This window comes from Mesoplodon densirostris, chromosome 1, assembly GCF_025265405.1.
Source record: "Mesoplodon densirostris isolate mMesDen1 chromosome 1, mMesDen1 primary haplotype, whole genome shotgun sequence".
NCBI classification, from domain to species: domain Eukaryota; kingdom Metazoa; phylum Chordata; class Mammalia; order Artiodactyla; family Ziphiidae; genus Mesoplodon; species Mesoplodon densirostris.
The window spans coordinates 111,003,000-111,019,781 of record NC_082661.1 but is presented as its reverse complement, the minus strand read 5'-3'; the positions used below and the strand labels follow the sequence as shown (position 1 = coordinate 111,019,781).

Sequence of the window (16,782 nt, the reverse complement as noted above, 5' to 3'; positions counted from 1 at the left end):
ATGCGATGGAATTCTACTCAGCCATAAAAAAGAATGAAATCATGCTATTTGCAGCAACATGGATGGACCTAGAGATGATCATATTAAGTGAAGTAAGTCAGACAGAGAAAGAAAAATATCATATGATATCACTTATATGTGGAATCTAAAAAAAAAGGACACAGGGCTTCCCTGGTGGCGCAGTGGGTGGGAGTCCGCCTGCTGATGCAGGGGACATGGGTTCGTGCCCCAGTCCGGGAAGATCCCACATGCCGCGGAGCGGCTGGGCCCATGAGCCATGGCCGCTGTGCCTGCGCGTCTGGAGCCTGTGCTCTGCAACGGGAGAGGTCTGCGTACCGCAAAAAAATAAATAAATAATAAATTTTTAAAAAGGATACAAATGAACTTATTTACAAAACAGAAATAGACTAACAGACATAGAAAACAAACATATAGTTACCAAAGGGGAAAGTGGGAGAGGGATAAATCAGGAATTTGGGATTAACAGATACACACTACTATATATAAAATAGATAACCAACAAGGACCTACTGTATAGCACAGGGAACTATAGTCAATATCTTGTAATAATCTATAATGGAAAAGAATCTGAAAATGAATATATATATATTAATATATATAGCCATATATATATATAACTGAATCAATTTGCTATACACCTGAAATTAACACATTGTAAATCAACTGTTTCAATTTTAAAATAAATAAATAAATACTTTAAATTTACATTTTTTCTAAAAAGTCTGTCTTCTCCTGTGCCAACCACGAGGCTCATGCTACCTGAATTCTTCCCATCACATGTCGGGAAGAAGACCTCTCCCCTCTCTGAAGCCCCTCACCAGACAAACCCAAAGGGTTTCTGACTAATCCTTCCTCTTCTTTCCTTCTGCCACCCTCTTCTCTAGAGCAACATTTTTACTCTCTCAAAGGAAAATATCAGAGGGAGAGAAGCAAATATATTGGAGTTACTTTCTCCCCAAAATGCTCTCTCTCTCTGAGCTCCACTGACGGTCAAGATGAAGGGCTTTGAAGCTCCGTGAATCACAGAAGAGATGATAAATTCCTCCCAGCACCTGAGCTCTGGAGCCTGGAGCCCAGAACTTTCTTGGTCTCAAACACCCCCAAACCAGCCAGGTTGCTTCTAAAGACAGAAGAGTGTTGGAAGGATCCTAGCCCTTTGGTCACAGAAACCGTGGGAGGTTCTAACCCTCAGCCATTAACAAGACCTCAATTTCCTCACCTCTCTCCCTTTCCAGCCTCTGCAGGAGGTGCCAACAGCTGGCCAAAGGGCAGGCAGAGGAAAAAGCTAAGAGTTTAAATAATCAACCAGGTTTCGCAGCCCTTCAGTGGAGGCTATAAGCTCCAAGCAAACATCTCTTCTCTCTCCATACTTTCACCAGGAGGATAAGAGATTCTCTTCTGGTTTTATAAAATAAGGATTTTTTGAAATGTAGATATTTTGATTTCATAATTTTCATGGTGCCATAGCTGCTACTAAGGTAATAATAGCCAGCATTTATTAAGTTATTTTTGTATATGGGAAACATTCTTTATCTTTGCTCTATTATTGGTCTATTTTAATTGGCCACACATGGATCCAGACAATTTGATTCCAGAGCCTGCACTTTATCTAAATGTCTCAGGTCCTCCACATTCATCAGGAAAGAGATTATTTGTTTGTTGGAGGGGTTTTTTTTAATGGTAAAAACTTAGGAGCAGGGAGACCCTTCATCTTAATTCCCCTGTCTGGGCCCCGCTGCACAGCATCCCTAGAAAGGAAGAGTGGACTCCATGTCCTCTTTGTGGACTGGACATAAAGGCCAGGTGGGATTCAGCAGGCGACGGCTTCTTTTCTTGCCCTGAAGGAAAGACTTGCCTAGTTGGGGCAGCTGCAGGGGTTCTAGAGGCAAGAGCTTGACTCCCTCTTTCTGAAAAACTACATGTAGGCTTCTCGAAATGGACTGAAGTGTTCCAGAAACTATACTCATCATTAACTGAACATTTCAGGGGAAGAAGTTATTTCTGAGTAAAAATTCATTACTAGAGTTCTTAGAGAATGGAAAGTATTGTAGTGAACTGTAGCGCAAATGCAGACCTCCAAAATTTATTATAAATTCTACCATTCACATAAACTTTTTCAAACATCACTTAGTTTTATATACATATCAGTCATACTTAATGTCTAGAATAGTAAACAGCTGTGGTGGTGACTCTAATCCCCATACAAATGTTACCAATATTTTCCCTACCCTTGCTTTTCCTTCTTTTTTTCCTACTTTTTAAATTCATGCCATCTTCTTGTATTTTATGTATTATTTTTCTGTAAGTATGTATTTTTATATGTTTAACCATTATTATTTTAAGTATACTGAAGGATTTTCTATTATAAGATGAAATAAGATTAAAAATTAAATGTGAACAATCAATGGTTACATATTAAATTAATGATTATGTAGACCTTTGTAGAATTAACTGCTTTAAGATTTCTTATCAGTTTGAATTTCAAAATAGTATGGTATTTTAGATCCTTTTTTCCCCTGGAAAATTAGACCGTATAGCCAAATTGCTTCAATATTCAAAAGTGGACAAACCTAACAAAGAATATTTTCACAAAGGCTTTCGTGTATATGATGTGTAGGATCAATCTATCCAGTTTTAGAAGGAAATGGGGGCTTGCTACAAAAGATCAGCAATGGGTGAAGTCACAGTATCTCCTGGGTGGAAGGACTGAGCCCTGAGTGGGCAATTGAGGTGAGAAGGCAGAACAGGGACATAAAAGGAAAATTCATGTCCCAGGACAGTGCAATCAAAGGGCAGGCGAGAAGTAGACGGGAGACAGGACAGGAGCCAGAGGACAGAGAAGTCCCTGTGGGCTACACCTCCTCAAGAGAGTCTGAAAGGACAGACAGGAGTCAACCCAGGAGAGAGACGGCTTATCGGGAGGGGATGAAAAGGGGTGATGTACTTCCAGCCTCTGCATCCTAAACGTCTCCTTCTGCTAATGAGAGAGACAGAGACAGAGAGAGATAGAGAGACAGAGAGAGACAGAAAGAGAGAGATAGAGAGACAGAAAGATAGAGATAGAGACAGAAAGACAGAGAGACAGAAAGACAGAGATAGAAAGAGATAGAGACAGAGAGAGAGAGTGACAGAGACAGACAGAGAGACAGACAGAGATAGAGAGACAGAGGACACAGAGAGATAGAGAGACAGGGAGAGAGACAGAGAGCTCGCACAAATAGCTCCCAGCTGAGAACAGAGGTGAACACAGGAGGGTCACGCCAAACAGAGGAGGGAAAAGAAATAGCCCGGAGATGGAAACAACCTAAGTGTCCATCAGCCGATGAAGGGATAAAGAAGATGTGGCACATATATACAATGGAATATTACTCAGCCATAAAAGGAAACGAAATTGAGCTATTTGTAATGAGGTGGATAGACCTAGAGTCTGTCATACAGAGTGAAGTAAGTCAGAAAGAGAAAGACAAATACCGTATGCTAACACATATATATGGAATTTAAGAAAAAAAAAATGTCATGAAGAACCTAGGGGTAAGACAGGAATAAAGACACAGACCTACTTGAGAATGGACTTGAGGATATGGGGAGGGGGAAGGGTAAGCTGTGACAAAGCGAGAGAGAGGCATGGACATATATACACTACCAAACATAAGGTAGATAGCTAGTGGGAAGCAGCCGCATAGCACAGGGAGATCAGCTTGGTGCTTTGTGACCGCCTGGAGGGGTGGGATAGGGAGGGTGGGAGGGAGGGAGACGCAAGAGGGAAGGGATATGGGAACAGATGTATATGTATAACTGATTCACTTTGTTATACAGCAGAAACTAATACACCATTGTGAAGCAATTAGACTCCAATAAAGTTGTAAAAAAAAAAAAAAAGAAAAAAAAAGAGAAAGAAGCTGAGACTCTGCCTTTCTGAGACGCAGAGGAAGAAAAAACGGGGCTGAGGCTGTGAAGACGGGGTGAGCGAGGCCCTGGGCTCCCAGAGAAGCAGTGGGGTCTGGGGAGGTACTAACGTGTCTGACTCGTGCCTCCTAAGAGGGGAGAAGGGACGCCTGGGTCAGCAGCAAAACAATACAATAAAAGTGCAAAAAACAAAAGCAGGTGTCCGCCCGTGCCTGGTCGCTTATCCCCTGGCTGCCATTTCTTATAGTCACTTCCCCCAGCAGCTTTCGAAATAAGGTCAATGTGGGTTGAAAATGGATTGTTCCAGGTGCACCGAAACGTCCAAATCGCCTTGCATAACTCGGAATAAAGAACGTTCTATATGGGATCCCAAAGAATTCTAGTCATTGTTCAACTCCTGTTGGGAAGCTGGTGAGCAGCCTCCATCCAGCCTGCCGGGAAGCACAGCTCGGTCAAGGTTGGAATGTACCCCTAGGAGAAGCAGCCTCCCGGGCTTTCAGCTATTTTAAGGGCCACACACTTGAACAAGGCTCGTGAATTCTGGCCTGAAGTTACCAATAGCTCCACACTGTAAATTCCCTCTCCTCCGTGCCTTTTGTGACTCTGCCTGTTCCCTCTTCATGTCTCTGCCTCTTTCATCTTCTTTGTGTATGAGGGCCAACTCTTCTGTTAGACAATTAACTCCTTTTTTTCCGTTGTGGACGTGAAGACAAAGACGGCTGCTGCATAGGCTGGTCATACGCTGAATGTGACATCTGATTCAGTAATCGGAAAATAAGCGAGTGTTAATGTCAGCACTGTGTCATCAGTGAGAAAATTACAACCGTGCACTCTGATTTCTGTTTCACAAATTGTATGCATGTACTACTATACACATGTACAACAGGTTCAAGGACAAACCTTCAATGAGTGAAATGAAAAAGTAAAACAGAAATTCTAAAATGTTCTTCCCGCATCCTAGTGGACCATCTCGTAGGCAGCTGCCTTGGAAACAAGTGTTCCAGGGACCCCATCTTCGGCCCTAATTCCCATCTTCCTGAGATCATGGGCAGTTGGTCATCAACACTTGCTTTTAGCCGTGACTGACCGGCTCCAGGAGCCTTGGGTGAGGGGACAGACCTTGACCTCTGAGGCACACTGTGGGCAGCACTGCTCCCACTCTAGACAGCATGTCCTCTGGGCAGAGTGCCTCAGTCTCTGGTGCCTTAGTCTCTTGATGTCGTCCATCTGGTACACTGTGCCGACTTAGAGAGAAGGTCAGGACAGCATTGCCCAACAAGTACTCTCAACTCCAGGAAGCTGTGTGCCTCTCAGGCCTCGCTGGCTTCTGGGCTGAAGGCAAAGCCATCCAGACAGACCAGCTGAGAAGGTGATGGTGCCCAGGCAGCAGCCACCACGGCTCTCCCTCCCTGCTCACACCCCGCTGGCCACTGAGCAGTGAGTTCCCTGAGCTACCATTTCCTGGCAGGCTGTCCATATTGAAACTGCAAGATAATGAGAAACTAAACATTAATTTAAAAAAAAAAAGAACAAAATCACCTTTAGAAAAATATATGTCTCTAAGTAAATTTCAGGTAAGACCAATGAGTTTTTAATAGTTCCCTCTAAAGCTAAGAAGACCTCTGAGAAAGTCTCTATTTCTATAGTCAAAACAGACTTTAATGATTTTTCTGTTTTCTTTTCTGATTATGAAAGTATGATGCACATTCCAAGAAAAAAAAAACTCGCTTGAGAAATACAGAAGAGCACAAAGAAACAAAAATCACCTATAATCCACTAAACTGTGCCTATCATTTGTGGCAGTTTTTATGTTTAACTTTAGAAAACATGCTAGAAAAAAAAAGAGAAATTTTCCCATCACTCATGCGTACAAGAGACTCTGTGAGTTTAAATGGAGCCTTAGGGTGGAGGGCTTGGTGCCCACGAGCCAGAGATGTGAGCTGGTCATTAGAGAGTAATAAATTTCTCCTGTACAATGGTTAGATACAAGATATAACATAAGATCAGTAAAAAGTGTAACCCATCTACAAGACTTTTGAATATTCCTTTTGCCTCTTTGATAAAAGTGGCTACCAGAGAATACGAATACTTGAGAAAATAAATACCACATCTTCTATATACAATGGAATATTACTCAGCCATAAAAAAGAATGAAATTCTGCTGTTTGCAAAATGTATAGACCTGGGGGGTATTTTGCTTAGTGATTTAAGTCGGACAGAGAAAGACAAATACCATATGTTTTCACTTTTATGTGGAATCTAAAAAATAAAACAAATGAACAAATATAACCAAAAAATAATAATAATTGAAAAAACAGAAATTCAAGCAAGGTTCAGCTGTAAGGAAAAATGAGCAAGGCCAAAATATCATGCTTAAGTACTACCTCCAGAAACAATAAACCTCGGGGGTAAGAAGAAGTGGAGAAAGGTCTTTAAGAGTAGATTTTTTTTCCCTTTTCTATTATATCCCACTAAGATTTGATGTCAAGACAAATGGATTTCTGGAGCATTACATCTTCCTAGGCTGCCTTGACTTTTTGAATCAAACAGTTGAAAATAACATTTCAAGATACAATGGCTATTTATCCATTCGTTCTTGCATTAAATATAATTTTATTGAAATTGTGCCAGACAGCATGCCAGCCACTTGGAACACACAGAAAGTGAGCATCCTCAAGGAGCTCACAGTCCAACAGAAGCAGACAGAAGTCAGTGCAACAGACTGTTGTAAGTGGCTCCTACTGTGAGAACCAAGAAGGAAGCAGGAGGAGGCCAGAGAGGCTTTGTAGAGAAGATACTGTGCTGAGCCGTGAGGTGAGCGTGCACCCAAGAGCTGGGAAGGGGAGGGCTCCCCAAAGGAGCTGCTGGGGGCGTGAATTAAGGAGCTGAAAGCACAGGCTAGTCTGGAGCACCGGACACCCAGTGAGGGTGGGGATCATAGGGACAAGGTGGCAGTAGGCTGGAGCCCCTTCATGGGGAGCCTGGGGGCCTGATGAGGACCGTGGGGTGTATGGTGGATGCAGAGGAGCCTAGAAGGATTGTCAGCAGGACGGTAACGAAGTCGTCCTGGCTGCGGGGGAACAGTGCACTGAAATGGTGTGAGCCCAGAAGGAGGGAGGCTGTAAGATGCTTTACTGACTCAAGTCAAAGGTAGCAGCAGTGGGGCTTCCCTGGTGGCGCAGTGGTTGAGAGTCCGCCTGCCGATGCAGGGGACACGGGTTCGTGCCCCGGTCCGGGAAGATCCCACATGCCATGGAACGGCTGGCCCCGTGAGCCATGGCCGCTGAGCCTGCGCATCTGGAGCCTGTGCTCTGCAACAGGAGAGGCCACAACAGTGAGGGGCCTGCGTACCGCAAAAAAAAAAAAAAAAAAAAAAAGGTAGCAGCAGTGGGAATGGAAAGGAAAGCAGTGAGGGAGTGGGTCTGTGGAATGATCACGACCCTGTAACTGACTGCAGCCACCCTCCTGGCTCTCTGGCTGTAGATAAGGGGAAGGCGGGACATCCCTGAAACAGGTGGGGAAAAAAATCCACAAATCCTAACTCCTTTGTAGAGGAGCAGCAACGTACATGCATCTAACTTATAACCTGGATTATTTTTTCCATCGGTTCATTTTCTTCTTGAGAACAAGGTGTATTTGCCAGAGGTCTGTTGCTTCTCTGCCCCTCACTGATAGAGAGGTAATAAGACAGCTTCTCCCCAGCCTCTAAGTCACTCCCTGATCATAAGGCTGGATGTAAAGAAGAGAATGTCACCTCCTTCTGATCCATGAACTTCCATTCAATGCCTTGTTGCTGAAGGGGAATTTTCATTTGGGATCAACACATATACACTATTGATAGTATGTATAAAATAGACAACTAATGAAACATACTGTATAGCACAGGGAACTCTACTCAGTGCTCTGTGGTGACCTAAATGGGAAGGAAATCTGAAAAAGAGGGGATATATGTATACGTATAGCTGATTCACTTTGCTGTACAGTAGAAACTAACACGACATGGTAAAGCAACTATACTCCAATAAAAATTAATTTTAAAAAGGGGAATTTTCAAAATAAATAGAGTAACTGTGAAATGTTTATTTTTCAATTGCAAGTTTGTGTGTTTATATACGTGGATGTGGATGTATACATGCATAGGTGTATATATGTCTATATTTATTCTCCTGTATAAGAAATAAAGAGTTTATGGGTGTAATTTACAAGTAACGATTTTACTATTGATTTGTTTACAATTATACTTGACTGAATAGATACCCTGAGTATATAAAATAACATAATTGAGATACTTTTAAGTACATCAAATATTTGGCAGCCTTAACATTGTTGGATAGCAAATAAAATCATGGTTTTAAAAATCAGGTTTTAAAAAAACCTTTTTAACGTTTTTACGAACATTCAAACTTAGAGGGAAATTTCCTTTTTTATATAACTCAGATTATTAAAAGGCAACTCTTTGTTTACTATATACTAGAAGCCCCTATTTAATATTTGCCCACTTTTTTGTTCTGTGCTGTGCAGGAGATCCTTCTGAGCTGCTGATAGCATCAGTTACTTCCTAATTTCTAATTCATTTGACTTTTTTGATAGAGAGGGAGACACGGAACCCACCCCAGTTTGTCTCAGTACTTGAGTCTCCAGGTCTCAACAAAGATATTGCGGTCATTTAGATTTGTCTCCAAAATCATGACTGGCCAGATCCAAATCTCGCTGTGGCACTGATGATCAAGTGTGTCCTCAACAACTTTCTAACGGGAAATAAGCATTTTATTCAGTTCTCAGCAACTCTCCTTCTAAACCCCCGTAAGGCCCAGAGATGCTCCAGACAGTGCAAATAAATAACAAAGATTTTCATTGGCATCTATCACCTTGCTTTCGTCAACATCTTGCAATATTAATTGAGCAGCCACCATGATGCCAACCACCGAGGGCTAAAAACTGGTTTTGTGTTTTAAGACGTTGATCCTCTTGAAAAGAAACATGACTGAGGCAGGATCGCGCCACCATCACGCCTCAGGCCTGCTGGGGAGGGCAGTTGGGTCCCAGGAAGGAGAGCCTGACACTCACCACACTTCCGCCACCTCCAGGCTGGCCTCCCGCTCCGAGGCAGCAATAACCCCCCTGCACGCACCTCAGGGCACAGCAGTTCCCAGCCTCTGTCTGCCCCTCTGCCCACGACTCAGGGGTTACAGAACCTGCTGCCTTGTCTCCTCTCTATTTGGGTGGTTCCAGCACAGCAGTTCAAACAAATCTGAGCCAGACCTCCTCACAGCTTGAAACAGCAATGGAAAAAGCCCCCAGGAAGTAGGCTGGAGGATGGGCCAGCCACCATCCTGGTCCCCGGAGACTGTTGACGGATCCCAAGTAACGAACGTACGTGAGTCATGCATCCACGTGGCTGGAGAGGTGATGGAAATGAGACCGGGCTGTCTACAGATTGGCTGCACTCATTCAGTCATCTTTTCAATCATTCATTCAGCAAATATTGTTTGTCACCTACACTGTTCAGACCTATCAAATCACCGAGGACACATCCTGAACAAGACAGACATAATCTTCCACACCTGACGTGAAGCACTTTGAAAGCAAGAAGAATAATTCAGTGCAAGCACATGACTCAGTCCTGGGGAGTCATGGAAGGCTTCAAAGAGGAGACGTCTAAAACTTGAAGGATGCACGAGGCTTAGACACATGGAGGGCTGGTCGGGGCTGAGCTGGGAGAGGCCCCCAGGGGCACATGCCAAGGGAGAGGTGAAAGCCCGCACATCCATGCACGGGCCAGCGCGCCATGGGAAAGGACACTGGCCCGTCTCAGGCCGTAGCATCAGACCTACTGAAGATTACTCCAGATCGCTAAATATTGGGTTGCACCGTAAGAGAGTGCCATTTTTCTAGGTTGAAATGGTCTGATATCAGTAATTTCACATGGTTCAACCTAATACTTCCCAGAACAATAATCCCTTGATCATTTTCCCTTCTAAATGAGTTTCTCTCTAGAAAAAAACCACAGTGGCATTGAGAAACATACGAGAATCAGTAGGACTGGAGTAGGGCAGTGACGGGTGGTGACGGTTCATTCCGAAGGACCCACAGAGGTCACGTGGAAGAACGCATGAGCTGCAGTGGGACATTTAGGCTTTACCCTTCGGATGATGGGGATGCACAACGACCAGATTTGCATTTTAAGATGCTCACTGGAGATCACCTGGAGAATGGAATGGAAAGGGCAACACTGGACACAGAAAAATGTAAAAAGCAGCCCTCACAGTCATTCAGTGAGAGAAGACAGACCTACCCTAGCGTGGTGAACGGAGGTGGGCTGGAGGATGCTTACAGGGGCCTAAGTGGCAGGACCACAGACTGACTCCAAGGGGGAGATGAGGGAAAGGGCAGTGAACCTGAGTCCTGGTTCCACACAGGCACCAGGTGGGAGGGCCTCAACAGGTAGGGGAGGGGCCGTTCCCTGGACTGCATACACAGCCCAGGGACCTGGCTTGGAGGGAAAAGGATGAGCTCTGGGCATGACTGTTCAGCCAGTTCTGATGATCAGGACAGCAAACATCAGAAGCACCAGGAGGTGAAGGGAATGAAGGTTTGCTGACCGCTGACTATGAGGGTGCTTTATATACAGTGGGTAATAAATGGCACACACCTGGAAGGTAGGTACCCACCCTTCTGTTTTACAGGTAAAGAAATTGAAGGTGAATGCTTACCTGAGTTTAGGTAGCTGATAAGTGATAGAGCTGCTATTTAAAGGGGCACTTCTCTACCTATACCCACGTCTCACAGCTCCAACCTGCCACCCACTCACCTAACAGAATGCAGGGCATGTGGGATACTTACAGCTAAAAAACAGTAAGCAGAGTTAAGATCAAGAGGGATGTGCAGAAACCTGTCCCGGCAGAACACACGGTAGGGGAGGACACCAGACTCAGGGCAGCGTACCTGACCCAGCTGAGTGCCCTACTTTCTAAGGAGGAGAGACATTTCCTTAGAGGATGCCTCTTACCTGCAAGCCCTCTCACCCCATACCTGCTACAGGCCACCTTCGTTGAGGTTCCTTCCCACATCTAGGGCACAGGGGTCAGGGCAATACCAGTCAGTGGTTGGAAGAACTTGCTTTCCAAGCATTAGAATCAACCCTGCAGCACCTCACTTGCCCTGGAGAGCAGAGCTCAGCTAGGCAGCCCCCTTTAACATCTCTTAAGGGGGAAGCAGTATTTTAGCCGATGGCATTACCCTGGCAGACAAAGGTTTAAGGCATAGCCTGTTTAAAGAATTATTTAACAATTTCCAAAATAGTAGCAAAACATTTTCCATAGAACTAAATGAGTCCCAGGGAGGAAAGCACATATTACATTTTCCTACTTGTTTCCTTAATTAGGAACAGATCCTGGTGGCTGGGATTTATTTTCATGAGTACACATCCACCAAAACCAGAAACATCTTGACACGATGCAGCATCCCTAGTGTCTCTCAAATCTGAATTCCTAACTGGGTTTTTTTAAAAAAAGGCATGAGAATTTTTCACACTTGTTTTGATTCAGGATTCAAAACAGAATCTAAGATGTGCATTTTTATATTGTTCTAAAACGTAGAGAAGCTGGATCAAAATCCATAACATCCACTTCAGACATTTAAAAGAAGAGAAAGACAGACCAAGGCGTGAATTCTGAACTTAACATACCAAGGATGATTCTTCTTCTTCTTAGGAAACATGAAAACAATCTTGTCATCTCCCCGGACACTTTTCAACATCTTAATCTACTTACTTTTTATAAAAACAGAAAAGCTCTGGGATATGTTTGTATGGCACCTGCTTCTTCTGTGACAGGATTCAAAGGACTCCATTTTTTGTGTTTTTCTTTGTTAATTTATTGCAGAAATGGGCTAGCCTTTTTCTTTGCTTTCACCAAGTTCTGTTATAATAAAGAATCCAGACATGTCACGGAGTCTATAATGAAGAAGTTACCATCCCTACCTGTGCAGTTTATCCTCAAGCATTTCCATGTACTTCATAGTATTCGCCTTCACGCTGGTTTCTGCAAAACAAAAATCCAAAATTGATGCAACTGGAGTCAGAGATTGAACAAAACCCAGAACTGCTCAACGAAAAGCCAAAACCCAAAGGATCACAGTTGAGCCGCTAGTAATGATAACATCCTATGTTTGGAAAACACTCGAATCCATTGGACGGCTTGCCTGGAGGGATGCGTTGGAAGGGGTCTGAGGCCTCCAGGCACTGCCGGAGTCGGAGCCGGGGATCGAGGGCATGATGCCTTTCACTACGTGCTTTCAAAGGCATCTTATCTGGTGTCTGGCGTGGATCCCTTTGTGCCCTGTGCCCCTCACCTTTCCTACCTGGTAGCCAAAGGCTTGGTTGTAGAGTTTGGGAAAGAGTGCGAGAGAGAAGAAGACCCCATCCTGTGGTTTAACCAGAGAACCTCACCAATGGTAGCTGAGGATGACAGACCCTTCCGTTGAAAAACAAACAGGAGCCTGATGCAGCCAGTGAGCTGACATCAACTACTCAGCTCCCAAAGCTGTGAGATCAGCTTCTCCTAGAGGTAAACTCAGTGCCTCATAACCACCAAACACTGAAGGAATAGATGGTCCTTGGGCAAATAGATGACCATCAAATAGATGGTCCAATGGGTCAAAGAGGCACTTTGCTAATGTAGAAGAGGTTTGGTACCTTTGGGGCAAGCTCTGACACCCTCTGTTTCCTCCTCCTCTGAGGGGTGAAAGTGCCTTGGTCTCCAGGTGACCCCCGAACGAGATGTGAATTCCAGCCCCAGAAGAGCGGCCAGCAGAGATGCCTCTGGAGGATGGTGGCAGTAACCTATTGATGTCATTCCCTTTCTGGCCTCACAGGTATTACGGCCATTGTGATATTTACCATTCTTTTTATTCCAACCTTCATTCTCAAAGGTAATTTGTGCTGACGGGCTCATGAACACTCAAAAGTTGGGGTACATGGAAAGCATGCTGCCTGACTCTCAGCCCTGAGTGTCCGCCTGGGGGACACTCAGGACCCCACTTTGGTCAACATGTATGCGTGGGGTGAGGGACAGGGGCTGTATTGGAAACTGGAAAAAGTACCTTGAAATTCCTCATCAAGAAACCAAATATTCCCAGGAACTATAGTACTTCATTGATCCCATTTTGGGAAATACTGCTCTAAGAATAGAAAAGCCAAACTGATGACCTTTCCGATGGGGGAAAACACACCTTATCAATGAATCAGTAAGACTATTATTAAAAGACTATGATTAAACTGATTATTCTGCTTCAGTTGGAGTCACATGAAGTTATTTAATAAGGCATTGCAATTAATTTTCAAGAATAATTAAGCTACTCTTAATCCATACTCTCAGACCACTCTGTTTTGTTTTCATCAGAACATTTACCACTACCTGTTTTTTTTGTTTGTTTATATGCTTGTTATTGTCTATTTATTCCCACTACAAGGTAAGCTCTGTAAGAATTGGGATGCTGTCTGTCTTACTCAATGCTGTATCTCCAGTACTTTGAATCGCATTTGTTTGTACTAGTTTCTCAGCAAATGTTGACAGAATACTTGAATAAATCTAGTACTTTTCTCTTTGTTAAAAAAAAAAAAAGAAAAGAAAAGAAACCAAATATTTAGATGGAAATGACAACAAAATTTCTGGTTAATTCGTTGATGATAGTTAAAACAGAGATGCATACAGTGAAAGGAACTGTTTAAGTTGATCTCTTATTGATTTGTGCTTGCCTAAGCTAGTTAACTTGCTTAAGCAAGTTAAGGTGTGCTAAGTTTTGGGGTTTTTTTTTTTGCGATACGTGGGCCTCTCACTGTCACGGCCCCTCCCGCTGCGGAGCACAGGCTCTGGACGCGCAGGCCCAGCGGCCATGGCTCACGGGCCCAGCCGCTCCGCGGCATGTGGGATCTTCCCAGACCGGGGCATGAACCCGTGTCCCCTGCATCGGCAGGCAGACTCTCCACCACTGCGCCACCAGGGAAGCCCGGTGTGCTAAGTTTTTTCTCCAAATAAATCAGTTAAGTATGTGTTGTCAGCTCCTACTATGAGTCAGGTCGTGTGCCAGCATGGGGATTTAGAGAACCATGGTGATGTGCTTCTTCAGAGCAGAGATCTCACTGGTTCACCTGGAATAAGTACTGCAAATTCAGACTATCCCAACCAGACATGCTCTGTTTCACATCCTATATGCATTTATGTGGCACACACTGTCCTAAGCCCTGGGTATAAACCAGTGAGCAGGATCAATAAAGATTCCTGCCTACGTAGTGCTTCGTTCTGGAGGGGCAGGTAATAAAGAGGAAATAGAAAGTTCCATAGACTACTAGGGGGTTGATAAGTATTATAAATCAAGAGAAGGGGATCAGAGTGGGGCTGCAGAGTGGTCAGGGTAGGCTTCGTTGAGAAGGTGACATTGAGTAAAAGCATGGAGACGGCGGGGAGAGCACGTAAGCAGCACGCCGGGAAGGGCAGAGACGCAGAAGGGCCGGCCAGGGCAGGAGTCTGCCTGAGTGTCTCACCAACATGCGGCCAGAGCAGAACGTTCCCTGGGGAGAAGCAATGAGGGCAGAGAAACAGCTCAGGTCCGATCATGCAGGCCACTGCAGCAGACTCTATTTCCAAACACGGCCACAGTAATATTGCTGGCCCCATATGCTCTTCCAGAACTTGGCCACTGTCCATCAAACAGGGAAACCTATTTCCCTCCCCTTGAATCTGAACAGGCTAGGACTGTTCCCCCCCCAGCTGCGTGTGGCAGGAAGGATGCTGTTTAACTTCTGAGGCTAGGGTCCAGCTCCTGCCTGGCTCCTCCTCCCGGGAACCCAGCTGCCATGCTGTGAGGAAGCCCAAGCCACACAAGAGGCCACACGGAGCTGGTCTGGCTCATGGCCGCCGGGGCAAAGGGCTCAGCCTACAGCCCGCATTTTTTTTTTTTTTTTGGCCACAACATTTTATTCAGTTAAGCAGGCTCTCGGAGCAGGAGAGAAACGCCAGCTGCAGGGGGCAGGTCCTGCAGATCCATCCCTGCATCCCCTCAGAGAAGGAGGTGAGGTCCTGGGGACAGCTCCCTCCGTCCATCTGTCCCTCCGTCCAGAGTCCCAGGGAGTGGGTGCCCCTGGGCAGGGAGTAGTTACTGGGAGGTAGGGTAGGAAGAGGGTGGCTGGCTCCCTGCTGCTCCCAGCAGAGTCAACCCTGCCATGGCTGCTGCTGGGCCTCCGCTAGACCCCGGGCGGGGCTGTGGACCCAGAAGCCCCAGCACGCGGCTGGGGACAGGGGGGAGCCAGTGTTGGGAGCACACACCATCAGGAATTGCTTTTTAAAAAGTATAAAGTGTTTTGGAAAAAAAAAAGGAAAAAAATCTATATAAAAATTTCTTCACATATAAAATCCTGAAGAAGGTGCAAGGTAAGACCCGGTGCTAGGGCCGTGCTCAGATACGCAGAGTGTGTGTGTGTGTGTGTGCAGACGTGTGAGTGACCGAGCTTTCAGATGATCTGGGCCTTTCACTCTGAGGGACCCGGACATCATGGAAGGGAGACAAGCCATCCCTGCTGCTCCCTGTCGAAACCCCTGACTCACAGAATTTGTGCACATAATAAATGGTTGTAAGTCATTAAGTTGGGGGGATAAGTAGTTCTACAGCTATAGTAACTGGAAAGCTATCTCAGGATTTGGGGTGTTCTGAGTGAAATGGGAAAGCACTGCATAAGAATGGCAAGAAATTGGCTCGTGGCTGCTGTGTTGAGACCAGACTGTAGGAGGAGGTGAGGTGATGGGGACTGAGACCAGGGCATCAGCAGGAGGCGGTGATAAGAGGCAGATTTTAGGTATAATTTAAACAATAGAAACAACAGGAGTCCCTGACAGATTGGATTTGCATGTGTGAAAACGAGCCATGTCAAGAATGACTACAAGGTTTTTGCCCTGAGCCACTGAAATAAAAACAGAGTCGCCATCAACCGAGAAGGGAAGATGGTGGTGAAACCCGTTTGGGGAGACAAGCAGGACTTCAATTTTGGATTGAAATTTGCTAAGAAAGTAGAACTCTAAGGTCCGTCCCACCCCCCCCCAAAAAAAGATAAATACGTGAAGTGATGGATGTGTTAATGAACCTGATGAGGGGAAACTCTTTCACCATGTATATCAAACATCACGATCACGTTGTACACTTTATCTCACAACGCTATTTGTCAATTATACCTCAATAAAGCTGGAGAAAATAAAAGCAATCAAAAAACTTTTAAAAAGAGTCCAAGTTTGGATACGATAAATTTAGGTTTATTAGACATCCAGCAGGACGGGCAAGTGTAGAGTTGGATATATGAGTCTAGAGAAGGTCTGGACTGCAGATGGACACTCAGAAGACCCTGGCGACTGAAGCAAGGAGACGAGATGTCATCACGCAGGGAGTGAGAGTAACTTAAGAAGCCCTTGGTGATCCCGTATAACTATGATTATATTGTGATAACACCTTTCATGCAAGGGACAAAAATTCATAGCACCTCCCTTGAGGACAAGACAGCCATATTCTCGTGTTTAAAATAATCCAGAGGTACACCCTATGAATGATTTTGTTAAGAAATCGGACACTTAATACTTGAGTCATCTAAGCACTTGATGCTCCAGTTAGTAACCTGCTAGACCCACACAGGAACATTTTGTCCAGAGGCTGCCATCTGCAGAGGATGCTGTGTTGATTGCCTTCGCTGGTGCTGTGTTGATTGCCTTCGCTGGATCCTGACTCATCTCCCAGGCCAGCCTTGCTCACATATTCCTGGGTTGACTCACAACCATCCAGAGAGGCCCAGACCATAGACGGGGAGTTTAGGTT

At 44.9% G+C, this 16,782-nt stretch overlaps 1 protein-coding gene across 1 annotated transcript in view; it reads right to left on the bottom strand.

Annotated features, from left to right (window-relative positions):
• The window catches only part of DISC1 (DISC1 scaffold protein), a 295,665-nt gene that overhangs the window by 48,257 nt on the left and 230,626 nt on the right, over positions 1 to 16,782 (bottom strand). The window contains 1 exon segment of the mRNA XM_060096696.1: positions 11,909 to 11,969. Within this exon segment, the coding sequence (XP_059952679.1) occupies positions 11,909 to 11,969 (61 nt within the window).